Source organism: Herpailurus yagouaroundi, unplaced genomic scaffold, assembly GCF_014898765.1.
Source record: "Herpailurus yagouaroundi ecotype Mexico unplaced genomic scaffold, PumYag 182, whole genome shotgun sequence".
Lineage (NCBI taxonomy): Eukaryota > Metazoa > Chordata > Mammalia > Carnivora > Felidae > Herpailurus > Herpailurus yagouaroundi.
The window spans coordinates 31847939-31873788 of NW_024412413.1; the positions used below are offsets into that span (position 1 = coordinate 31847939).

General features: G+C 35.8%; 2 protein-coding genes across 13 annotated transcripts in view; one reads left to right on the top strand and one right to left on the bottom strand.

Moving 5' to 3' along the window:
* The window catches only part of TMTC3 (transmembrane O-mannosyltransferase targeting cadherins 3), a 60414-nt gene extending 58121 nt beyond the window's left edge, over nt 1-2293 (bottom strand). For all 4 annotated transcript variants that reach the window (XR_005795399.1, XR_005795398.1, XR_005795397.1 and 1 more), the window contains exon 1: nt 2110-2293. The gene's annotated coding sequence lies outside the window, so the exon portion shown is untranslated. The remainder of the gene's footprint in view (nt 1-2109) is intronic.
* A 112-nt stretch (nt 2294-2405) lies between these two features.
* Nucleotides 2406-25850, top strand: part of CEP290 (centrosomal protein 290) — a 99506-nt gene continuing 76061 nt past the window's right edge. For 3 of the 9 annotated variants that reach the window (XR_005795395.1, XM_040491265.1, XM_040491266.1), the window contains exons 1-17: nt 2458-2701; nt 3264-3393; nt 3550-3627; nt 4593-4662; nt 4929-4975; nt 7652-7795; nt 12044-12097; nt 12687-12707; nt 12834-12986; nt 13398-13580; nt 14261-14350; nt 17068-17190; nt 18244-18367; nt 22448-22620; nt 23299-23461; nt 24905-25005; nt 25077-25164. Coding sequence is in view for 7 of the 9 variants with exons in the window: in XM_040491265.1 (XP_040347199.1) it covers nt 3292-3393; nt 3550-3627; nt 4593-4662; nt 4929-4975; nt 7652-7795; nt 12044-12097; nt 12687-12707; nt 12834-12986; nt 13398-13580; nt 14261-14350; nt 17068-17190; nt 18244-18367; nt 22448-22620; nt 23299-23461; nt 24905-25005; nt 25077-25164 (1714 nt within the window). In the remaining 2 variants the exon portion in view is untranslated. Of the gene's footprint in view, nt 2702-3263; nt 3394-3549; nt 3628-4592; nt 4663-4928; nt 4976-7651; nt 7796-12043; nt 12098-12686; nt 12708-12833; nt 12987-13397; nt 13581-14260; nt 14351-17067; nt 17191-18243; nt 18368-22447; nt 22621-23298; nt 23462-24904; nt 25006-25076; nt 25165-25850 lie in introns of all 9 variants that reach the window. The other 6 variants (XM_040491270.1, XM_040491271.1, XR_005795396.1 and 3 more) reach the window with 6 other exon arrangements.

Here is a 25850-nt window from a genome sequence, read left to right on the forward strand (position 1 = left end):
AAACCATAAAACTCCTAGAAGTAAACATAAAGGTAAACTCCTCGACACTGACCTTGACAATGATTTTTTTTTTTTGGATTTGAAACCAAACGCAAAAAGGAAAAATAAACAAGTGGGACTACATTAAACTAAAAAGCTTCTGCACACCAAACTATTAACAAAATGAAAAGGCAACTTATGGAATGGGAGAAAATACCTGCAAATCATACATCTGATAAAGGATTAATATCTGAAATATGTAAGGAACTTAAACATCTCAACAGCAAAAAAAACAAAAGAATCTGATTTAAAAACAGGCATAGGCACCTGGGTGGCTCAGTCAGTTAAGAGTCCAACTCTTGATTTCGGCCCAGGTCTTGACCTCACAGGTTCGTGAGTTTGAGCCCAGAGTTTCTTTTTTTTTTTTTTTTTTGTCAGGGCAGAGCCTGCTTGGGATTCTCTGTCTTCTTCTCTTTGCCCCTCTCCCATTCTTTCTATCAAAAATAAACATTTAAACAAACAAAAAAACAAAAGAACTTCTTCCAAAGACTTACAAATGGCCAACAGATACATGAAAAGGTGCTCAGTATCACTACAGCAGGGAAATGCAAATCAAAACCCTGAGACACCACCACACACCTGTCAGTTTACTGTCATCCTAAAGACAAAAGATAACAACTGTGGTCAAGGATGTGGAGAAGAGAGAACCCTCGCACACTGCTGGTGGGAATGTAAACTAGTGCAGCCTCTACAGAAAACAGCCAGGAGGTCACTCAAGATTTAAAACAGAACTACCATATTATCAAGCAATTACACTTCTGGATACACATCCGAAGCAAATGAAACCACTATCTGGATGAGATATCCATCGCAGATACCCCCCATATCCATTGCAGAATTATTTACAATAGCCAAGACATGGAAATACCTTAAGTGACCACTGGCAGATGAATCAAGAAAATGTGGTGTATACATACAATGGAACATTATTCAGCCATGAAAAGAATGAAGTCTTGCAATTTGGGACAACATGGATGGACCCTGGGAGCATTATGCTAAGTGAAATAAGTCAGATGGAAAAAGACAAATACCGTATGATCTAACATGTCCAATCTAAAAAAAAAAAAAGAAAAAAAAAAACAAACCAAAACAACCAAAAAACAAAAACGAACTCATTGAAACAAACAACAGACTAGTCAAAAAGTAAAAGAGTTACAAGGTACGCAGGTTCTGGGGATGTAATGTAAGCATGTGAAAAAGATAATGAACAGTGTGTGGCATATAATCTCAGTAAAGGATACAACAAAATCATCATTCATTCCTACATTTTAAAGACATTCATCAGATTTGTATCTTACGAAATCGAGATGTTTTTATTTTTTACTGAGCTATTTGTTTTACCCAAACACGTGGTTTGGAAAAAAATCTGTATATTTTCAGAAGGAAAATATATCAATTACAATTAAGAAAAAGTCCTAAAAAGAAGATAATTGTAAGAGGCAATGGTCCAAACAGTTGAAAATGTCATTTCAAGTTTAAGGCTTTTTGAGAAAGTTACCTACTAGTATATTATATTTCAGAATGGCTGAGCGCAGCAGGATGGGGAAACTTTCTCCAAAAGAACTGTAAACACCTGAGAACACTTTCATATAAGGGCATCTTCGGTAACCAAGCAAGTGACAGTTTCCGGGCTGGTGAGCACTGAGGCCCTTCTCTCTCCACCCCAGCAGTAGCCTGGACAAATTCTAAACTCCCCTCTCTGGAGCCTTCACTCTATGCCAGTACCTCAACCTTCAGGTCCTCCGATCCACGAAGGCTACGGTGCTACAGGTAAGGCGGACAGAAAAGAATGTGTCCTTTTCTCGATTCTTTACTCACCCCGAAATCACGATCTTGGCGGCGCGGCCCCCACTCCACTGTACTGAATGGATTCTGAGAGCAAAGAAAACTAAAACTTTTTCTTCTTACAGAGGGTACCACCCCGGGAACGTTTGCAACCCCTAAGGATAAGGGTGCTTCCCACCTCTTCAGACCTGGACCGAGTCCTTCCGCCCCAAAGCACGAGCTTCTTTAAGCCGGGACCGCTCCCCTCAACTCCTCCCCCGCCGCTGACCCGTAGCCCGACCTCACCTGGGAGCAGTTCCACCAGGGGATGGCTTAGGGAAATCTCAGGAAAAGCGGCCCAGCGAGTGACGCCACTGAAGGCACAGTCATGGTCTATCTAATTCTGGTCACCGGCGCACACGCGCCTCAGCCACTGCGCCTCCCGCCTCCGGGTCGTTCCCCCACCACCCCAGCACCGTCGCAGCCTCCCGCATTGCACGCCGGGAACGGCCTACCTCCACATCTCAGAAACTTCATTTCCCAGCATGCATAAACTTTGCATGCAGAACTGCACTCTGGGATTTGGAGTCCTCATCCCTCACCTTCTCCCAGTCTTTAACAGAGAGTACAAGGGACCTTGCAGGAGAATCTAAACGCAAAGCATCACCCAAGGTCGTGAAATGTAGGCTCCCCTCGCATCCGGGGCCTTGTTCCGTCTTTAGCTGGGTGGGGAATGGTGTCGCCTAGCAGCCGCTGCCGCTCTTGATTGCACTGGACCAGTTGGCGGGATCCAGAGACCCGGGGGAAGCGCGCTGTGGAGCGGTCGGGCGTAGCGGCGGGACCAAGCTTGGTCCGTGCGGCAGATGAGGGGACGCTGCTGGTTGCCATCCTTGGTTAGGTGGGTGGATTTTGGTGAGAGGGAGCAGCCAGTTTGTTTCCAAGCAGGTTCTTTAAGCCTCAGGGCCCGTATGTAACAGCCTAGCTTCCCTGCTCCCTAGTCTTTGCTTGGCAACCCATTTGTCTTCTAGCTTCGGCCCTGGTTTCCTCGGCCTACCTGCGCCCATTTCAGCCGTTTCCGCACCCTTTTTACCCCCAATTCCTGCTTCTCCGAATCAGGACTCATTTTCAGCCTTCCAGGCAGCCCCGCGCTTGGCACCATTAGATATTCGAGCGCCTCTAGTGATAAGGGGGGGCGTAGAGGAGGAGACGCAGAACCTTAGTTCTGATCTAGATGAGTCTTAGGAAGGGAGCTTGTAGTTTATTCAGCTGGTGCAGCATCTGCTGGTTTGTGCCAGCTGTAATTTTGATCAAGGCTATATATATCTGTATATATGTATATCTGTCATACAATTAAGGAGCCATTGCTCTTTGCTAACATCTTAGAGTTATAATGATGTAATCTACAAAAACAGTAATGTTGTTTACATTGAAAATGCTAATACCCACCTGTTCTGTTACAGAAGGTAAAGCGCAGTGAAAGATTTCACGATGCCACCTAATATAAACTGGAAAGAAATAATAAAAGTTGACCCAGATGACCTGCCTCGTCAAGAAGAATTGGCAGATAATTTACTGGTTTCCTTATCCAAGGTGCTTAACTGATAAACAATACATAGTTGTTTGTGTACATACACGCACAACTATGATTAAGTTGTCCACGAAATCAATGAATGTCACAAATGGAAGAGTTCTCATATTTTGCCTAAGGGTTATAAAATATAAAATAGTTGCTTTCTCTTTACTTAGGTGGAAATAAGTGAGCTAAAACATGCAAGTCAAGAAAATGTGATACACCTTTTCAGAATTACTCAATCACTAATGAAGGTTTGTATGCTGTGGGTTTTAAGAATGGTTTTGACTATTAGAGGACGTTTAAGGAACTGTTCTTAAATAAGTTAATCTTTATGAAAGTACCAAGATCACTGAAAATGAGATTGCTTCAAATGTGGATTGAGGATTTTAGTGTGCAAAACATTGCTAGTTTCTGCTCTAAAGTTCCTAGAAGAATGTATAAGGGAAACAGGATGGGGGTGTTTAAAAATAACATATGGAGGTCCTTTGTTAATTATGTTAACATAATTCTGAAGTCAGAATGAAAAATATGAATGACTTCTGTAGGGATTTGTTAGGAAGGGGAGAGATTTTGGTGTGAGAGGCCTCATAAAGGGCAAAGGCCAATGAGTATACTGCAGGTAGAAATCACCCTAAATAAAAACTGGGACTAGAAAATGTGCTTATTCTTTACATTTGAGGAGACAGGTGCAGAAAGTTAATAGTAAGTTGTAGAGAAAATAAATGTTGGGTATAGTTTACAGTAGTCTAAGTATGTTTTATGCTATCACCTGTGAGGAGCTGTTAGGATTTTTGAGCCATGATTGATTCAAAAGTATTCCTCAGGAAGGCTAAACTAGGTATGTTAAAAGGACAGAATGAAGGGAATTGAAGCTGTTTAGACAGAACGTTGTGAAGGAGGTTAAACATAAGATTCTGGACTAGAATAATTACAATTGGAATAGGAAAAGATAGTAGAAAACATTACGGAAAAATTAGAACATTAGAAAAGTTACATTACCACGTATGAGATTGAGGAGAAAAGGAGGAATCAAAGATATTTTGAAGCTGTCATATCCTTAAATAAGAAAGTCATCTATTCAACAAACCTTTACTGAAAATCTCCATATCCCAGGTACTGAAGGCATTAAATACTAGGAAAGCAAATGAAACAAAGTCCTTGTTTTCAGTGCTTTTGTAAAGGCATATTGAAATAACTTTTCTTTTTAAATGTTTAGATGAAAGCTCAAGAAGTAGAACTAGCTTTGGAGGAAGTTGAAAAAGCTGGAGAAGAACAAGCAAAATTCGGTAATGCCCTGGAAGAAGTTTATCATAGTGTCCAATAGGGGACTCTGTTTAACATATTCTATAAAATGTGTGTATTCCCAACTTACTTTGAAAGACATGTCTAGAACTCCTGTTTTATGGATTAGTTATAGAAGTTACTTTCTCTTATGTTACCTTATTACAATCATGATGGAGTCTTTAAAAATAATTTTATTACTTTATTGAAATTTATGTAAAAGTTTGTTTTGAGATAAATCTGACCAATTGAAACTTTTTTTTTTTAATAGAAAATCAATTAAAAACTAAAGTAATGAAACTGGAAAATGAACTGGAGGTATGTCCTTTTGTATTTCCCTAGGGTGTAATTGTTAATTTTATTACTTTGAATTAATACTTTTACAATTTCCTGTTGTCTGGAAAATCACAAGAGTGATATTGTGTTCATAATTGTTCAACATATATTTTATATATTTATTACATACCTTAAATTCTAAGAATTGAGCATTCAGTTGTGAACAAAATAAAAACATTAAATATCCTGAAGTTTACAGACTAGAGGGTTATACAGAAGATTACTAGTAACTGAGCTGGCATGGAGGCATATGGGAATTTGAGGAATAGTGACAGAAGGATATGGCAGAAGAAGTAGCTTTTGAGAAAGCTAAGAGCCAAAATATGAATGTAGTGTTAAGGAACCAATACATTGAAATTCCTGAGAATGTGGGAAGGAATGTGCTACAAAAATTAGCCTTTAAAAGGGAGAAAAGACCTTCTTTTTAATAGGAAGAATGGATGTGTATAGAAGCTTTTATGTTTGTAGGTTTAGTACCTGGAAGTGGAGAGATTGGAGGGATTGCTAAAAATAAGAGGGGAAGATATATGGTCAAATTTTAAGGAAGATTAAGCTTCAAAAATAGTGGAGAATGAAGTGGAGATTAGGAGATACAGAGTCAGATGATTTGCGTTCAAATTCTGATTCTTTTACTTATTAACTGTGAACTGGGAGGAGTTATTTTTTATCCCCTACTGTATATCCATCTCCTAAAAGAATATCAGCCACTCTCAGTTAATACTTACTAAATTAAGGGGCGCCTGGGTGGCGCAGTCGGTTAAGCGTCCGACTTCAGCCAGGTCACGATCTCGCTGTCTGGGAGTTCGAGCCCCGCGTCGGGCTCTGGGCTGATAGCTCAGAGCCTGGAGCCTGTTTCCGATTCTGTGTCTCCCTCTCTCTCTGCCCCTCCCCCGTTCATGCTCTGTCTCTCTCTGTCCCAAAAATAAATAAACATTGAAAAAAAAAAAATTAAAAAAAAAAAATACTTACTAAATTAATTCTGAAGTTGGATTCATTCTGTTAGTGTTTAGCCAGGTACCTGCTGTGGAATGGAAGGATAGGGCTGTGGGAGATACTGGTAAGAAACTGGTTGATGTGATTATGAAATCTCAGCTGATGGGTAAAGAAATCAAGATTTGATTGGTGGGAGAGGTTAGAGAGGAGTCCAGGGATTAGAGGGTCCTGTGAGGTCAGAGGGCAGGTATACTAGGAATCATGAGAGAATGTTTCTGCTGGCACAATGTTCTGGTGTGGGCATGAAAGTGGGAGGCTATAGTGAATTCAAGAAGCATGTAAAAAAAAAATAATAATAATAATGAGAGAGAGACCAGAATGAGAGTTATATGGATGTGGAAACTGCTTAGTGGGGCTTTTTGTGGAAGACTAGGAGCCATGTGCCAAAAATTCTCAATGAATTTTGAGAGGGAACAGTTGGGAAGTTAGTAGTTTGCTACTACCCTGAGTAGGTAGGGATTAGATAACTGGATATCATGTGGAATTCAGAGCAGCTGGAGTTTTCACAAAATGGTGGAGGAAGGATAGCCTGGAAGTTGCAGGTTGAGGTAAATCAACACCATGTCTTGACCCTAAGGTCTATGGGATGTGAAAGAATGAGCATCTCCCAATTAAAAGACTTCCAAAGGAATTAGTATATTAAAGGAACCAAATTGGACCTAAGGCAGGGAGATGGAGAGTATGATTCAGTAAAAGGGCTGGGGGTATAAAATATTAATTTATCTTGATTTTTGAGAGCACAATGGAAGGTTTTCTGAAGGAGGAAAAGAGTGAGAAAAGTATTATATAGGATTAATACAACTGTATTGTAAAGAGATGAATGTGAGACAGGTAGATGACAAAAGGATGTTTTGGACTATGAGTCCAAATAACAGGAACATGAAGTGAAATGGATTTAATTTGCCATAAGATTTTTTTTTTTTTTTTAAATCCCCTAATGTGAGGCTCGAACTCATGACCATGAGATCAAGAGTTGAATGCCCTACTTACTAAGCCAGCCAGGTGCCCAATCTGGCACAACATTTTAAAGATGATCTTAGTCTAGGCCAATCTAGTACAGTGACACTAATCACTTGTGGTTATTTGCAAGTGGCTATTTAAACTTAAATTCATTACAATTAAAATTAAAAATTCAATTCTGTAGTTGCAGTAGCCACATTTCAAGTGCTCAAAGCCACATGTAGGTAGTGGCTGTAGTACTCTACTGTGCAGAGAACATTTCCATTATCCTAGAAAGTCCTGTTAGACAGCAATGGTCTAAAGAGAGTCTGAGGGAAAGGGCAGGTTAAGAGCACCAGAGGTCAGCGACTGGGTGGAGGCCCTGGTGAGTTGTAGCCTGGTTTCAGGGTTCTGATGCTCAGGAGAAGCCTTCATAGCTCATTGCCTGTGTTCTCTGCCTGTGTAGTTTAGTCTGGGGTCTGTGGCTCAGTGATTATAATAGAGCCTGAATGATTGACAGTCCATTTGTAGCTGTGGGTGGCTCAGAAAAAGCTTAAGGGCTTGCCAGTCTGCAAACTAAAGCTTAAATAATCAGTTTTAAAAACAGGTTCTTAAGCTAACATGATTTTAAACATCTGGTGCTAATTATAATACAAATTTAAAGTGAGTTTGTTGTTGATTCTCCAATTATAATGAGATTGATTTATAGTTTTGGTTTAATTTAAGATGGCTCAGCAATCTGCAGGTGGTCGTGACACTCGGTTTTTACGTGACGAAATTCGCCAACTTGAAAAGCAATTGGAACAAAAAGATAGAGAATTGGAGGACATGGAAAAGGAGTTGGAGAAAGAGAAGAAAGTTAATGAACAAGTAAGGAACATTTTTTCAATGAATCTTAACCATTTAAGTTATGTAAAATACACCTGATTATGCATTTTATAGTGGTAAGTATCAGTTAGTATGTTTTATGTGAGAATTGATGTACTGTATACTTATCTCTAAGGTTTTACATCACTGTTCATGTTGTCATCACATCTTTAAATCAAATTCCTTGTCTTCAAGAGTACCTCAACTTTATGCAATAAATAGCTATCCATAAAAAAGTAAAGGTTCTTAAGTTGTGTTAATGCCAGCATTTTGTAAATCAATGCATATTTTAAATCATAATATTTCATCATTTATACAAATATAGTCATTACCTTTTAGGTTATTCCTTGTTATTTATAAAATAATTCATGCAGTGTACACTTAAATTTAGTTTGAGAGCAAAATTTTTGGCAGATGAATTTGTAAATTCCTGTCGGAAAACAACACGTTTCCTAATTTGCCTCACCTGTCAGTCAACTTATACAAAATCTGCTGCCCAAGGGTGGTAACTGTCCCATCCCAGATTCTCAGAGGCTTTCTCTACCTTTGTGTCCTTTAAGTGAATGGTGTATTACATCCTGAGATCTTATTTTGTCCATTGTTCTCTTAGAAATAGAAGGTGGTAAATTTTAAATAAACAACAATGATTATAAGGTGATATTGCTATTTAAAAGAATCTGTTACAAATTTATTTGTAAGGAAAAACATCCCTATTCTTGCTGTATCCATTTTCTTATATAATTTAGAAGATTTCATATAAGAGTGAGCTATTTATACCCTTGTTGGAGTGGAAAAAGTATGGATTAATGGCACCTAAAGATTAGAAATAAGTTCTTAGAGGATTGTCTGTTTAGTTGACTCAGTAAAACATAATAGACCTATGGCTTTCTTAATAATCATAAAGGATTTGGGGGCGCCTGGGTGACTCAGTCGGTTAAGCATCCAACTTTGGCTCAGGTCATGATCTCACAGTTCGTGGGTTTGAGCTGCGCATCCAGCTCTGTGCTGACAGCTCAGAACCTGGAGCCTGCTTCAGATTCTCTCTCTGCCCCTCCCCCACTCATGCTTTGTCTCTTTCTGTGTCTCAAAAATAAATGTTAAAAAAAATAATCATAAGGGATTTAACCTATGATATACAGTAATGGAATTGCTTGTTGGGATGTTTGTGGTTTTCTAGACCATTGTTCTGTCTAGCCCATGTATTAGTCAACTTTTTGTCATTCATACCACATACCCTTAGCGAATCACAACTACCTTGCCCTTCTTCTTAGACTACTATCGTTATTCATAGGTACATACACAGAAAGCTTGAATACATAAGCTATATACCATTCTAGTTGCTAGATTCTTTGAGATGGAATATGAGTATGAGTTGTTGGCAATTTCTTCTTTGCCCTTAACCAGTCATTCAGTTTTATTGAGTATTCACAGCTTGCCAGAGACAGGGCAATAATATTCTGCTTCTTGATATTCATTGTCAATAACAAATGTAACATGGATGATACTCGGGTGGGATATCTAAATCAATCTTGAGGTTCAGGAAGTGATTTGTAAACTGAGACTGAAGTAGGAGTTAATCTGGCAAGGGAATGGGATGGCCTTGGTGGTGAAAGAAATGGCATTCCGGGCTGAAGATACAGCATTTGCTAAGATCTAGAGGGAAGAGATGGCATGGTGAATTCAGGGAACTACAGTTACTCATTCTGGCTGAAATATAAGTAAAATAGCTAGTATAGAATCCTTACTAATTGCCAGTTACTTTACATGCACTCATTTGTTATTCCTCAGTTCATACTTATCATATAAGATAGGTAACATTTCCCCATGCTATAGATGAGGAAACTGAGGCACAGAAAGATTAAGTAATTGTCCATGGTTACAGAAGTAATAAGTTGTAAGACGAGGATTTAAATCCAAACTTACTCAGTGAGTCTGTGTTCCAAACCACTATACCATCCTGCCTTCCTAGTTCAAACATTTGTGATCCTCTGGAGAGATAAGCACAGGCCAGTTTCTAAGGAGTTTGCTCCTTTTCCTAAAAGGAACCAATGAAGAATTTTGAATCCAAGAATATCATGATGAGATCTATATTTTTGAAATTTATTTAGCTTTAGAGAGAGTGGATTGAAGGGGACTAAGAATAGTAAGGAGACAAGTGTGTTAATTCAGGCAGGTGCCAATGATGGACTAATTAAAGTCATAACTCAAGGGATTAAGGGCTGGAGACACGTTTAGAGAGGTAGGTGTAATTGGATGTAGTGAATGATTGATTGTCAGACAAGAGGGAGGAAAGGAGAGGGGCCCCACTAAGTAGGGATGCAGGAGGGGTTTAGAAGGTGTGCAATTAGTTTTCACCTTTATACATGTTGAGTCCAAGGTCCCAGTGGGCATATTCACAAAAGAGATCTATGGATTTGGAATTCATGAAAGAAAGTGTGGATGATGATTTGTGAGTTATCAACATAGATATTGAAGCCATAGAAATGACTGTAAGGAGATCTCTGAGAAATGTCTAATGAATAGGAAGAGGTGCTTCAAGGAACAGCACTTTAGAAAGGACAAAAATAAAAAATGTGATGTTTGACAAACTAAGAGAAAAGAGCATGAGTAGTGTTAAATGCTTCAGTGTTCTTTACATCTCTGTCCTTGTTAAAATTTTCCAATTCATAAACGATGGGACTGTTTCTTACCTCCTAGCTGATGATGATGATGAGGATGATGATGGTGATGATGATAGTAGTAGTAGTAGGTAAACTCAAATTTGTGTAGCATTTTGCATTTTGTTATAAACTTTCTCTAACCTTTTTATTTTGAAAACTATCAAATAAACATGAATATACTCTTCATATAGATTCCCCAATTATCAAAATTTTACCACATTTATTTTACCTGTCAGTATCTTTGTTTTAAGAAAAAATCTTTTTTGAATGTTTATTTTTGAGAGACAGAGACAGAACACAAGCAGGGGAGGAGCAGAGAGAGAGGGAGACACAGAATCCAAAGCAGGCTCCAGGCTCTGAGCTCTCAACACGGAGCCTGATGTGGGGCTCAAACCCACAAACTGTGAGATCATGACCTGAGCCAAAGTCAGACTCCCAATGGACTGAGCCACCCAGGTGCCCTTCTGTCAGTATCTTTGTAAGCACATATCTCCCTCTCTTTCTCTTTGCTGCGTCAGTTGAGAGTTGACTGCAGATAAGATGATACTTCACACTGAAATATTTCTGCATGTCTCTCCTAAAAAGTGTATTCCCCAAAATAACCACTATATAATTACCATATGCAGGAAATTTAATATTTATTCAATACTCTACTATCTAGTCTATAAACATATTGTTTTCTAATAATGCCCTTCCCAGTCCTCCACCCAATATCCAAGGTTCCATCAAGGTTCACATACTGATTTGGTTATTTATTAAAGACTTTTAAATGTATTATAATTGCAAACCACTGATATTTTATTTTTTCCTTGAATAAGAGGCAAAAGCAGAAAAGTGAAAGGTCATAAGAGGGCTGGGGTTTAGACAACGGATGAAAAAAATCTATGATAATGATTATAATATTTGTTTTGGGAAACAAAAAGAGTCATAACTGAAATCATCTGTATGAGGAGAAGGAACACTCCATAATTTTTTTTGTTATTTCATGTACTGAGCATTGTGCTGATGACTTTATATACAATGTACTTAATTTTTACATCAACATATGAAACGGAAAAATTGAATTTAAGAGATGGTAAATGATTTGTTCATATTGTACTAGAAATTGGTGGACGAAGAATCTAAACTTGGGCCAGTCTGATTTCAGATTGCTTCTTTTTAACCATTATGTTGTACTGCCTTATATTTCTAAGTAATTTAATGCTCAACAGAACACAGAATATTCTGGACCTGACATAGAAGAACTGCAAAATGCTAAAGATTTTGGACAGAAAATTACTGTTTATTAGATTTTGGCAGGGGTGGGGGTGGATAATCTGTATACAAAACTTTGGTTAGAGTTTTGGTTTTAGTTTGATTATTGAAGCTTTTAAACTTAACCTGTTTTACTTTTCCCAATCCTTAGATTTCACAAATTTTGGATTATTGTTCATGTCTTGGATCAACGTGAAATCCTTAACAGTTAATCATTTTCTACTTCATCAGAGAGGATTTCAAATTGATCGGCTGAAAGCCTGGTTTTATATTGAATCACTGCTGGATTTTATTATTATTAATCTTCTTTTCTTTTTTTTTTTTTTTGCTATTTTAGTTGGCTCTTCGAAATGAGGAGGCAGAGAATGAAAACAGCAAATTAAGAAGAGAGGTTGGTAAAAAATTTTAGTAGTTGTGGCAGTTCAACAAAGATACTTGTTAAAAAAGTTTTCGTAAATTTATACTCTAACTAGAACTGTATTCTTCTAGTAATGTTTTCAAGCTGGCTGATTTTATGATAGGAATTTGTCTCAGGGAAATAGAAAATGAGAGTTGAAGCCATCAAGTACTGTATTCATCTCTTACTTTACGTGGGTAAATTTTGCTTTGTTTTATAAGCCATTCTTTGTTTGCTAACTGACTGTACAACTGGATTTCTGTCTTATCGCTCTTCTTTTACCTACTGTTCTTTTAAATGTTTTGGTTTTTCATGAAATCTTAAAAGTTCTTTATTATTTGGCTCTTCTGAGCCAAATAATATTTATGCATTGTTTACCCTTATAGGAGTTCTTATCTTTTTAACATAATCAAAATATTCTTTGTTTTGGTTGATTATGAGTATTCTTGCTTTCTTTGATCATCCAAAATAATATCTCATTCTCCTATAATTTCTCATTTTGGTTTTAATTTCTAATGCTTGTTTTTTAATTATATATTTCCTTTCTCGTTTCTAATTACATTTTTCCTGTTCTTTTCTGGAGAACAAACGTCTAAAGAAAAAGGTGAGACTTTAAGGGTGGTGATACCTTGGGAATTTCAAGATGTGTTTTGAGATCCCTATTTAGAGGATGAAATTTTTGTTTCTCTGGATAGTTTCTTAATAGGAAATACTGTATTTGGTCTTCCAGAATGAGCAACTTCGTCAGGATATTGTTGACTATCAGAAACAAATAGATTCTCAAAAAGAAACACTTTTGTCAAGAAGAGGAGAAGACAGTGACTACCGATCACAGTTGTCTAAAAAAAACTATGAACTTGTCCAATATCTGGATGAAATTCAGGTAAAATAGAAGTCGTTTCAAGGCAATGATTCTTGTAAAATAATCGTGTTATAATGTAAATCTAGTGTTTGGTCCTACATTTAAATCCTTTAGTAGAAATCTTCAACTATGCATTTGTAAACGTGAAAGAAATTACATCTTTGAAGTTACAAATGTTGCAAATTCATTCATTTTATATGCCTATTTTGGGCATTGCTTAAAAAGAACTAAACTTTTTTAGGTGGAATTTGCTTTATATTTAATTGGTCAAAAATAATTGGTATTACAGACCTAGTAGAAAGAATTCTCTTGATCTAATGGATCAAGTGGAAAGAATTCTCTGCTCTCCAGCAGACAGTTAAGACTCTGTTTAACTTTAATTTAGTTTAAATTTCAGTTTCTTAGTTAACTATTACTTTTTAACTTTATTAGACTTTAACAGAAGCTAATGAAAAAATTGAAGTTCAGAATCAAGAAATGAGAAAAAATCTAGAAGAGTCTGTACAGGAGATGGAAAAGATGACTGATGAGTATAACAGGATGAAAGCTATTGTACATCAGACAGATAATATAATGGACCAATTAAAAAAGGAAAATGATCATTATCGGCTTCAAGTAAGAATTGCTGTTAGATTAACTCATTTGTGCAGACTTCATATTGTATCATTACTATTTGTGTGAAGCTGAAAAGTACTTTAACTTTCTAGGATGTGTATTTTTGTCTTATGCTGTAATGTATTCTCTTACACTGTAATATGTTGCCATGCTGATCTATTTGTCCATATGTTTTTCTCTAATGGGACACAAGGTATCCTTTATGTATACCTCATTATTCTTGCCATTTAGGATATATAGTTGATACCTGAATGAATGTGTAGACAGCAATCCGGGAAGCTAATAAATGTGGGGATTTTCTACTAAAGATTCTTAGAAGCCCTGTGGGCCATGAAGTTAAATTTTACACCTTAAAATAAATATAAATATCCTAGAAAAACAATACATTGCTCATTTTTTACATGGATTAAACTAGTGTAAAACATAGAATAATGCTGAAACATATAGTTCTCTAGTAATGACAAATAATTATACCATTGTAATGAGACAGAAACCATTAAATATTGCCTCTAACTATAGAACTGCTCCAATAATGAATATGCATTGGTAATGTATACGTGTATACACGTATGAGGATGTATAATGTATATATGTAATGTATGTGTAAATGTGCATATATAACAAATATGTATATATTGTGCTATTTTGCAACAATTCTTGAAATAATTGTTGCCTTTTAGGTGCAGGAGCTTACAGACCTTCTGAAAGCAAAAAATGAAGAAGATGATCCAGTCATGGCTGCTGTCAATGCAAAAGTAGAAGAATGGAAGGTGTTTTTTTCAGTTGACATAAGGGGTTTTGCATTTGTATTTTTGATTTCAATTTCTTAGTTTTCTTTAAAGGCCTTTGGTAGTTAATGACATTTTTATTAGGCAATATTTAAAGTACATCAAATGTCCTGGTTACAAGAGCACTAAGTGCTCTCTCTTGTGGAATCCTCTAGCATATTTGTTAGTAAATGAGTTCTTCCACATCAGTGAGTTAAACTTTAAGCTGAACTTTTTGATAGAAGTCTAAGTCTAAATCATAACATATTTGTCCTCTAAAATAGATAATTCTAAGTAAAATTAAAATTTTTCAACATAACTCATAGTTACTTTGCATATGTATTATAGTTCCAGGTTTAATTTTAGTTTTTTTAATTCTCACGTCAAATCAAACTATTGGTTTTCAGTGGAAATGGGAGAAAGGAAAGGGATCTTTTAGAATCATCTGAGTTTTTTTCCAAAAAACACCTTTCAGGCTCCTCCCCACTCTCCAACCCCAACCAAATCCCCTGGCCTTACCATATCAGAAGCTAAGGGTTATGATGACTATATATTTTGAAAAAAGTCTGAAGCTATTCTGAATGAGTAATTCTAATTTTAAAAGCTGTCATTTCCATAGTTATTGTTTTTTAACAGTTCATATAAATCTTGTTGGCTATTTGGAACTGGTTATCTGGGAAGCTCAGATAACCTATATTTTAAACACAAGCAGTAGGAGTGGAAATGAGGCCCAAAGAGTCCATTGGAGATTAGTAAACTTTCTGTAAAAGTCCAGAGAATAAATATTTTAGACCATCTGGTCTCTGGTATAACTAAACTCTGCTATTATAACATGAAACCAGCCACAGACAATAGATAGATGCATGAGCAAGGCTGTTTCCTAATAAATCTTTATAAAAACAGGCAGCAGGCCAAATTTGGCCTTTGATTCTGTTTTTTCATCCCTGGATAAAAAGTTTTTACATTATTTTAATTTGGGGGGGAGAGATGGTAGTATATAGTATTCTACTGCAGTTTACTTTGTTTTCACTTAATGCCTTTTAAGAATGATAGAGTACTGGTTTATTCTTTTTAATTGCTTTGTAATTTTTCTTTATAGATAAGTTATTTAATTGATTCCCTATTGTGTGACACTTAGCAAGGTTCTGGTTTTTGATATTAGAAGCAATGTTACAGGGGTGCAAGGGTGGCTTTGTTGGTTAAATCCAACTCTAGGTTTCAGCTCAGGTCACGATCTCACGGTTTCATGAGTTCCAGCCCCACATCAGGCTCTGCACTGACAGTGAGGAGCCTGCTTGGGATTCTTTCTCTCCTTCTCTCTGCCCCTCCCCCATTCATGTTGTGTGTGTGTCTCTCTCTCCCTCCCTCAAGATAAATAAATTAAAAAAAAAAGAAACAGTGTTATAATTAATTCTTTATGTATTTGTTATTTTGCAAATATGCAGGTTAAATTGCTACAAATGGTGATACATACCCAAATACATACCTCCAGTTTGACACTTGCTTTAGGCTTTATGGTATTTTTTGCCATGAAGTATTTCTTTTTATAATATATAGTTTATTTTTTTGTGCCTTTTTATCATAATTAGAAAGGGTTCTGAGTATAAAATTGTTTTCTCATACTTTCTTCTAGTGGCTCCTAATTTCATCTTTTACATTTAAGTCTTTGAAGCATGTATAATTAATTTTGGCATGAAGAATGAGGTATGGATGCAGTAGACCTACTCAGTCATCCAAACATTATATATTGAACATTTTATCTTTCCCCTACTGAAATAGTTTTATTTTTAATATATACGAAACTTCTGTTGAATTTGAATTTATTTTTGGACTCTCTCCTTTATATTGATTGATATGTTTTCTAACTATGTATCTTTGTTTTAGTTATTGTTATGTATAAATATTTGTAAAAGCTGTTCATTTTTCAGCTTTTACATGCTTTCCTATGAAGTTATTTTTTTTAATATAAATTTTAGAAATAGTTCTTAAAAATCTCATTTTAGAGACATCAGGTTGGTTCAGTTGGTTAAGTGTCCAACTTTTGATTTTGGCCCAGGTCATGATCTCACAGTCCTGAGATCAAGCCCTGTGTTGGGTTCTGGGCTGGGCATGGGACCTGCTTGGGATTCTCTCTCTCCCTCTCCCCCTTCCCTGCCCTCTATCTCTTTCTCTCTCTCTTTAAAAGAAAAAAAAAAGAAAGAAAAGAAAAAGAAGAAATCTTATTTTATTGGATATGTGATAAATTTATAAGCTAATTTATAAGTTGATTTTGGTATTTGGTTCTTCTAGCAAAGAACACAAGACATCCTTAATTCAAAATATTTTGTGCCTCTTGGTGGCATTTTAAAGTTTTCTCCATAAAGATTAATTGTGCAAAACTTTTTTGTAGTTGTATGAAGGTATTTATAACATGGATAGGTTTTGGAAGCTTGTGATGGTTGAAAGATTGAATTTCTAAAACAACAAAAATTTTTTAAAATGTTAAGACAGCAACTAAATGTATATTTTTGAATCATTTCTTACTTGAATTTAAGATTATACACACAAAAGGAACAATGATATGCAAATAGTTGCTGATACTTTGTTACTTCAAAGTGTATTTTATTTCCTGTATTTTCTTGAAATATGCTAATGGTATATATTAAGAGTATTTATCATAAGTGAAAAATGATTTGTCAATTTTCCTCTTATGTAACAGATCCTGTGTTGTTTATATCTAGTTAATTTTGTCTTCTAAAGATGATGAAATTATTGAATATCAGCAAATGTTACATAACCTGAGAGAGAAATTGAAAAATGCCCAGCTTGATGCTGATAAAAGTAGTGTGATGGCTCTACAACAGGTAAAACCTTCTCAAAATTTGGTTTATTAGTCAACGTGTCTAACTTAGTGGCTTGCACTGTTGGGTATGTAATAAAGTCTTTTAAAGTCCAGTCCCAAGAAACAATTAGAATTAAGTTTAGAGTTAGGAATAGAATTATTTTGTGTATTTTTCTGTGTTGATGCAGATAATACCCATATTGTTTTGATTGAGAATTATTTAATAAGAAACTTAAAAACTTTTAGAAACTTAAAAATAGCTTCGTACTCTATTAACATTTATTATATCATATGTTAGTGCTGAAATGTCCTGTATAATGTGAAAAAAACTAAAAGTGCGGTTGTAATTTGTGCTACATAATTTACTTTTGGGACAGCTAGGTGGCTCGGTTGGTTGAGCATCTGACTCTTGATTTCAGCTCAGGTCATGATCTCATGCTTCATGGGATCAAGCCCCATGTCTGGCTCTGCACTTACTGTGCAGATCCTGCTTGGCACTCTGTCTCCCTCTCTCTCTGCCCCTCCCCCACTTATGTTATCTCTCTCTGTCTCTTCTCTCTCAAAATAAATAAACATTTTAAACTACATAAAATAAAAAATAAAAAGATTTTTCTTTTGGTACAAATATATTCATGTAGCAGTTATACTTTCATCATCTGGGCTCTGTGGTCATAATCCAAAAGAGGGAAATTTGAATAGTATTTGGAGGATAAGAACAATTGCAAGAGACAGTATTTTGAATGAAGCACTGTAAGGTAAAAGATGGTAATGGATGGGTCATGAGGAATGGTAGCCTGAAAGTCCTATGAAGCCATTAATATTAGAAAGTTCTGGAACTCCCTTTGCCGGGATGTTAGCCATTATATCCATCTGTGTTACAGTGACAGCAGTGTACCTAACATTGTGTAGTGCAGTTGAGGGTCTACAAAATAGTAGAAGACATAATTTGATTCCATAAAAAATATATTCTATAGTCTTGTTGAAAAAAACACAAGACCTACTTTTTTCCTTACTTTTAAAATCTAGGTTAACATTCATGAAGAAATAACATTCATTATTCAAAAATATTTTATAGGGTATACAAGAACGAGATAGTCAAATTAAAATGCTCACTGAGCAAGTGGAACAATATACAAAAGAAATGGAAAAAAATACTTTCATTATTGAAGATTTGAAAAATGAGCTTCAAAGAAACAAAGGTAATTCAATGTTGAATAAGTATATAAAGTTATTTTATGTACCATCCAATTTTACAAGTATTTTTATTATGTCTTGTCATTATATGTATTATTGATTTTTCTTTTTGAATTTTATCATAATTTCAAAAAATTGTACAGTATGTTATTACTACTTTACATATATTGCTAGTGTTTAAATTTTTAAGTGATGGAGATATTTTCAGTAATTTTTCCCTGATGAAAATTGCATTAACATTTATTACCAGATTAGTTACATGAAGAAATGAAAAATGGTGATATAATTAATTATACTTATTTATCCCCTTTTTTTATAATTAACAAAGAATAGAAGAGATTAAAATTGTGATGCATGTAGCAGCATTGTAGATAGTTTTCAGAAGTTCTTTGACTCATCAACATTTGAATTAACCTTACCCAATTTAATGTCTTATTTTCTTCTCCCTACCCTGGGTCATACTGCTTTGCCTTATACATCTAAGTAGAAGCACATGCAACATCAATGGTCTTCTGTTTCCACAGCACTACATGCCATAGTTATACCAGGGCACATTAATGCAAACTATTCATGATAAATTCATGATGGATTTAACATAGTTGCTGAAGATAAAAAAATAAAACACAAAGGGAAATAGCTAGGGAGTGTGTATGTGTGTAAGTGAAATAATGGTGGTGGTGGTGGTGGTGGTTGGAGTTGTGGTTGTAACTTTTTTTACATTTTTTTTTGTTTTTTTGTTTTTTGTTTTTTGTTTTTTTTGGGACAGAGAGTGTGTGAGTGGGGGAGAGGGACAGAGGGAGAGGTCTCAGTGTGAAGAACTACATGGGGCTCGATCTCATGACCCTGGGAGTTGGAGGCTCAACACACTGATCCACCCAGGTGCCCCTGTATGTTGTAATTTAGATAGTGAGGCAAAAGCCTCATTGAGGAGATACTTGAACAAACACAGCAAGTGAGGTAGTAATCCAGGCAGATATCCCTAAACAATGGGAATGAGTGTAAAGGCACTGAAGTAGGAGTGTACCGAGCATGTTGAAGAACAACAAAGAAGCCTTTGTGGCTGGACCAGTGGGCAAGTGGGGTAATAGGTGATGAAATCAGAGAGGTAACCAGGGACCATGTCATATGGGGACTTACAGTTCACTATAAGGACTTTGACTTTTATTTTAAGTGAGAAGAAGCACCAAAGAAAGTTTCTGAAGATGGGAGTGATATAATTTGATCCATGCTGTATCTGCAATAGACCATAGGGGTGTTAAGGACAGAAGTAGGGGGGCGCCTGGGTGGCGCAGTCGGTTAAGCGTCCGACTTCAGCCAGGTCACGATCTCACGGTCCGTGAGTTCGAGCCCCGCATCGGGCTCTGGGCTGATGGCTCAGAGCCTGGAGCCTGTTTCCGATTCTGTGTCTCCCTCTCTCTCTGCCCCTCCCCCGTTCATGCTCTGTCTCTCTCTGTCCCAAAAATAAATAAACGTTGAAAAAAAAAAATTAAAAAAAAAAAAAAAAAGAAGTAGGCAAACCTGCTTAGGGCTGGGTTTCCAGCAGGTTCAGAAATGATCAGGTACTTAGTTAAATAAGACATGTTAAGTTTGAGATGCTTATCAGACAGCCGACTGAAAGTATTAAATAGGCACTTGTATTTATAGAAGTCGAGATGGAGGACAACAGTCTCAGGCTCAACATATAAATTTGGGAACCATATGTGTAAAAATGGTAGTTGGAGTCATGAAGCTGGCTGAAATCATCAAAGGAACAAATGTTAAGAAAAATAACAAAGATTGAGCCCGAGGATGCTTTTAGTTAGAGGCTAGGGAGATGAAAGGGAGCAACCGAAGGAGGCTTAGAGATAGGGGAAAATCAGGAATGTGTGGAGTCCTGAAAACCACATGAGGAAAGTCAGCAAGGAAGAGAGTAAGCAACTGTGTTCAGAGCTATATCCAATCCTGCGGATAAGTCATGAGGAGCACTGAAAATTGACTAGTGGATTTAGCAGTGGTCATTTTTGGTTTAAGAGAAAGTAGGTAGAGATGAAATAAAACAGTATGGAAACTCTTTTGAAGACTTTGTATGAAGGGAAGGAGAAAAATGGAATAGTAACTTGCATGAGGAAAAGTGTTTTTTCTTCTTAAAATGGAAGAAACAATCATGCTTCTAGATTAAAGGAAAGATCCACTAAAGAAAAAAAATTGATGCATTGATGAAGCAGGAGAGAGAGAACTTCTGGAGCAATATCCTTGCGAAGGCATTGGGATGGGAGCTAGCGTTCTAGTGGGGTAGTTGGCCTTAGGAGCACAGAGAACTCATCCATAATAACAGGAAGGAAGGTGGAGTGTGTAGATACAGAAGCAGGTAACTGTGTAGATGACCTGATGGTGGGAACAGGTGGAACTGTATTGATTGCTTCTCTTTTCTCAAGCAAGTTAGGATTGGGGAAGATGTGTTAGCAGTTTGAGGAGAGAAGAAAAGAGAAGGTATATAATGGCTATCTGGAAGAGTGAACAGACTAGGGAAATGTAATATGATTGTTGAGCCAACAACAAAGCCCATTTGTTATACTTATTTCTATGTGTGTGTGTATTATGTATTTATTAGAATTATACTTTGACAGTAGTTCAAACTGCTTTAAAAGGGTGACTGATACCATGGGTTTTTCATATTCCAGCCACCAGGAGAAAAAGAGGCAGTTGATCTCTGCTATCAAATAAGAAACAGGTCTTACCTAATGACATTTCAGTCAGTCCACAGTCATATGACCCCTAAAGTCACAGAAGGTGTGTCTACTAATATATACTGTATACCTGAAGTGAATTTGTAAATTGACTGAGGTTTTCATTGGCCAGCATTAGGTTTAGCTATTAGAAATAGAGATTTGGTAAATGGTGGCAAAATCAAGACAGAAGTTTATTTTTCTCCTTGTGTAATGATGTAGAATTAGGCAGTCCAGGGTATTGCCCCCATCTGTTTCATCCAATGTGGACCTTTCCCCTCCTATCCATATCCCAAACTGCAAGGTATGGGAGGCAGAGCAGGAGGCATATGACACACACTGAAGGTTAGTCAGGTAAGTATGTTGTGGAGAGCCATGTGGAAGAAGGAAGAATAGATACTGGGGAGGAGTCAGCCTCTGTTACATTCTCCATCTAGGCTTTTTACTCCAGAGAGCAGGGCTCGTTTCTTACAAACATACGTGATCTCCCACACAAATCCAGTACCACTTACTTTTAAGTATGTGCTCCAAATCAGTGGGTGCTCATGGATAAGAATGATTTGTGTTGATCATAGGAATACAATATTTACCTCAAGCAACAGTTTGGTAGGGAAATCTAGGTGGAGATTTTGTAGCTATGAAGTTTAGCTGCAAGTGGCAGAAAAACATCAAATGTAATAGTGTTTTAAACAGGACAGAAATATATTCTTCCATGATGTAAACAAAGTTGAAGCAACTAGTTTGGGGTTGGTATGATACCTGTTCAAATATTGGGTATTGGGCACCCTGTTACTTGTTGTTCTGCCTATCCTAACATGTAGTATCCATTTCATGTTCTGAGTGTTTGAGTTCCAGACTTAATACCATATTCCAGATAGCAGGAAGGAAGGAAGGAAGAGGCATTCAATCGTCTCCTTTAAAAACAGTTCCTGAAATACACATATGGCTTGTTTACTTGTATCCCGTTAGTCACACAACCACATCTAGCTGTTGGGGTATAAGAGGAAATTTAGTCTGTATTTCAAATGGCTGTGTGTCTAACTAAAATTGCAAAGCTCTAAGGCAGTGGACAAAGGTTCAACAGTAGGAACAGATAGCTCATGGTTTTTGCCACAGTGATCATTCTTTGAAAACAGTGTTTTACAGTCTTTTATAATCCATAACCTTTCAGCTAAGATTTTATTGAACTTTTTAACTTGTTTTATCATGAAAATAAAAACAAATTTTATTTTAAAGATATAAAATTATAAATTAATATTAAAGGGATTTGTCTTTAGTGACACACCTCTTTTCCTGCTTCCCGTATTGGAATCAAGGATTTAAAGGAAGAAGTAGTCAATTCAATTCTATTAATTCATGAATTCTTTTTTCCCCCTGTAGGTGCTTCAACTCTTTCCCAACAGACTCATTATATGAAAATTCAGTCAAAGGTTCAAATGTTAGAAGAGAAAACTAAAGAGGCTGAGAGAACAGCTGAACTGGCTGAGGCTGATGCTAGGGAAAAGGATAAAGAACTAGTTGAGACTCTAAAGCGATTAAAAGATTATGAATCGGTATGTATTTTTATCTTGTCCATCAAGGAGCTTACAATATTCTTGCCACTTACAGTGAGACTGCTCTATGCTGTATACTGTGTTCCTTTAAAAGCCTTCAGAAGTGCTTTGTGTTCAAGGTTCTCTTACTCAAACTTTTGAGTAGCATTTACTTTTCAGCAAGAGAACTGTTTTCTAATCATTTGATCAAAACATTTTGCCCAGATAAGCAGCTTTGGTGAGGCAGCAAGTTTAGTTTTTTTGTCTAGATGTGACACCATTGGTTTATTTGATAAAAGTTATTTCAGGGACAGTTTTGCTGCCTACTGTGCCGGCACAGTGCTTACTCTGTACTTTTGGTATTTTTAAATCTAATTACCACTAAAACAGGCATCTAATGGCTTACGTATTCTAATAGTGTCACTGGTTTATTATTCCTTTCCTACATTTTGTTATGGGTTTTATATGTCATTTTCTGAGTCACTTTGTTATTAGGATGCTATACTGGGAAGTTTCAGCTGTTCCATTTTCCATCATTATTGCTGGATTTGGTTTTTGAAAGAACAATAAAAAGCATTTTATGACACAAACCTTACATATATGTGTACTTCTTAGACTTAATAAGAAAATAAATTCATGAATTTGATAATTTATTCAAATAAACCATGTTATACTTAAATTAGATTGGATATTTTTCAGGGAATATATGGTTTAGAAGATGCTGTTATTGAAATAAAGAATTGTAAAAACCAGATTAAAATAAGAGATCGAGAGATTGAAGTATTGACGAAGGAAATCAATAAACTTGAGTTGAAGATCAATGATTTCCTCGATGAAAATGAGGCACTTAGGGAGCGCATGGGTGAGTCATCTTTTCAGTCCATAGTTTGATCAACCCTAATTGTCAAGTCACTTTTTTGTTTTCCTTCTTGTTTATTCAGTATTACTTTAAAATAGGTGAGTGTAGTTTTTTTTTTTTTTTCTTTTCCCAAATCAATCCTCTAAAAATATTTAAAACAAAAGTGGAGCTGCTCTGATTGAAGTGGGGTTGAGGATTAAATGGGGTTGGGATGGTGGGTGGTCAGACCTGGAGCAGGGTTTTATTCATTCTGGATCTCTTCATTAATAATTGCTTGTTTAAAAATTGAAAGTCTACTAAGTTAATACCACACGTTAGAAGTTAACCACCCCCCATCTGTATGACCCATGTTAGTTTGCAAAGTGCTCTTGTTCGGGTAAATTCATGAGGACATTTAGAAGTACTGGTTAAGTACTTGACTTTTATATTTATGCTGCTTAATTTTTACTTTGGTCTAGTATTTTAAGGTTACTATTGATTCTAAGAAGTAATTGGTAAATTTGGCTTGAAAGTTTATTGATTTCAGTAAATAGTTCATTAATGAGTATTTTTCATTTGAATGTTAAATTATGACAGTGCAATCTAAATTGCTACTTTGAAATGAAAATAAAAACCGAAATATTGATTTCATTATACTTGGTAAATCCCAGTTAATGCTTTCTTAGAGTTAAAATGATCATCTGGGAAAACTATTCTCTAGAGGAAGGAAAAGCAAATATTTATAAAGATGATTTATTTGTAAAATGTATGTAAGTATGACCCAGAATCATGCCAGTAACCCAGGTTAGCCTTCTGATCAGCTTCAGATCACAGCCAACTTTAAACTAGAGGTCGCTAAAGATGACTGAGCCAATTGGACAGCTGTCACAAACACCAGATTGTCTGTATTTGAAAGCCTGCTGCTTGAGACAATCTTCATGTCTACTCCATAATAGAAAGTTAGGCACGCTGGGGACATCAGACTAGTAATGATAATGTAATTTATATTGATATTAATAATGACTACTGTGTGCCAGGCATTGGACTAAGTATGTTATATGGGTTAATTTTTTATACCCTTGACAACAAGCCAAAAAAATAAATATAGTATTATTCCTACAACTTAGTTAATAATTGACAGTGAGAATTGAGTGCAAGTCTGTTTTATTCCAAAGCTTTTGTTCTGAATTAACACATTCTAGGACTTTCATGATAACCTAACGTGGAGAAGAAGACTGATCCTGAAATATATTGTCAGGATTTCCATTAATAATTGTGATAAAATATTGACTTGTAAGGTTATAGTTCAAATATCTGGAAATTCTTGCACAAAAAGTACCCCATTCTCTAGTGATACTGGCTAAATAAGTGATAATCATTTGCTTGATGATAACCAATTGCTATAGGAAGTTTTTATAGTTCATTTGATTGTTGATAAGGTTTTAATTGTATTGCTTTCTATTTTAGGCCTTGAACCGAAGACAATGATTGATTTAACTGAATTTAGAAATAGCAAAAGCTTAAAGCAACAGCAGTACAGAGCTGAAAACCAGATTCTTTTGAAAGAGGCAAGTGTGATGGTCAGTTAGTTATTTTCTGGTTGAACTAAAAAGAAATACTAATAATTTGTACTTTGTAGATTGAAAGTCTAGAGGAAGAACGACTTGATCTGAAAAAAAAAATTCGCCAAATGGCTCAAGAAAGAGGAAAAAGAGCTGCAACTTCAGGTATATCCAAATCTATATTTGTAGATATATTCCAAATCTTTAAAAGAATCATTGGAAAATGAATTGTCTGGAGCTGAAATCTTCTGTATTTTAGAAATATTAACATGGGTCTTCTACAAGTTTAATAAATGAAATGAAATAATGGCCTGATGATAAGTATTTGAGTATCATTAGTTTCTATCCTAAATCTGAAACAGGTAAAAACAGAAAAATAAATAAATAAACAGAAAATAAGTGAAAAGAAAACTTTAGAATCATCACCTTTTGAAAACTTCACAGTTGGTGTGTTAATTTCTAGGCAATTCCAATACATTGTGATCAATAATAGAATATAGTAATTTCTACATTAATATATGTGGCTGTTAATATTTTTTCCTTTCCTTAAGAGCAATGCATTGAAAACTTTTTGCAGATTATTCTTTTTAAGTAATGTTTTATTGAATAAAAATTAACTTTTTTATCTTACTTGATATCAGGAGAATAATTGGTTTAGTTTTCTAATAGCCATCGCATTGCCTTTTTTTCAGACCATAGAGAAGGAATTTTTTTTTAACTTCACCCAAGTCCACAAGTATCTGAATAACAGAGGGTTTTTTCATTGGTTGGTTTGGTTTGGTTTTGGTTTGTTTCGATTTTTTTAGCATCATGGTCTCTATATCAAAAAATTTCTAAAAGGAAAAACTCCA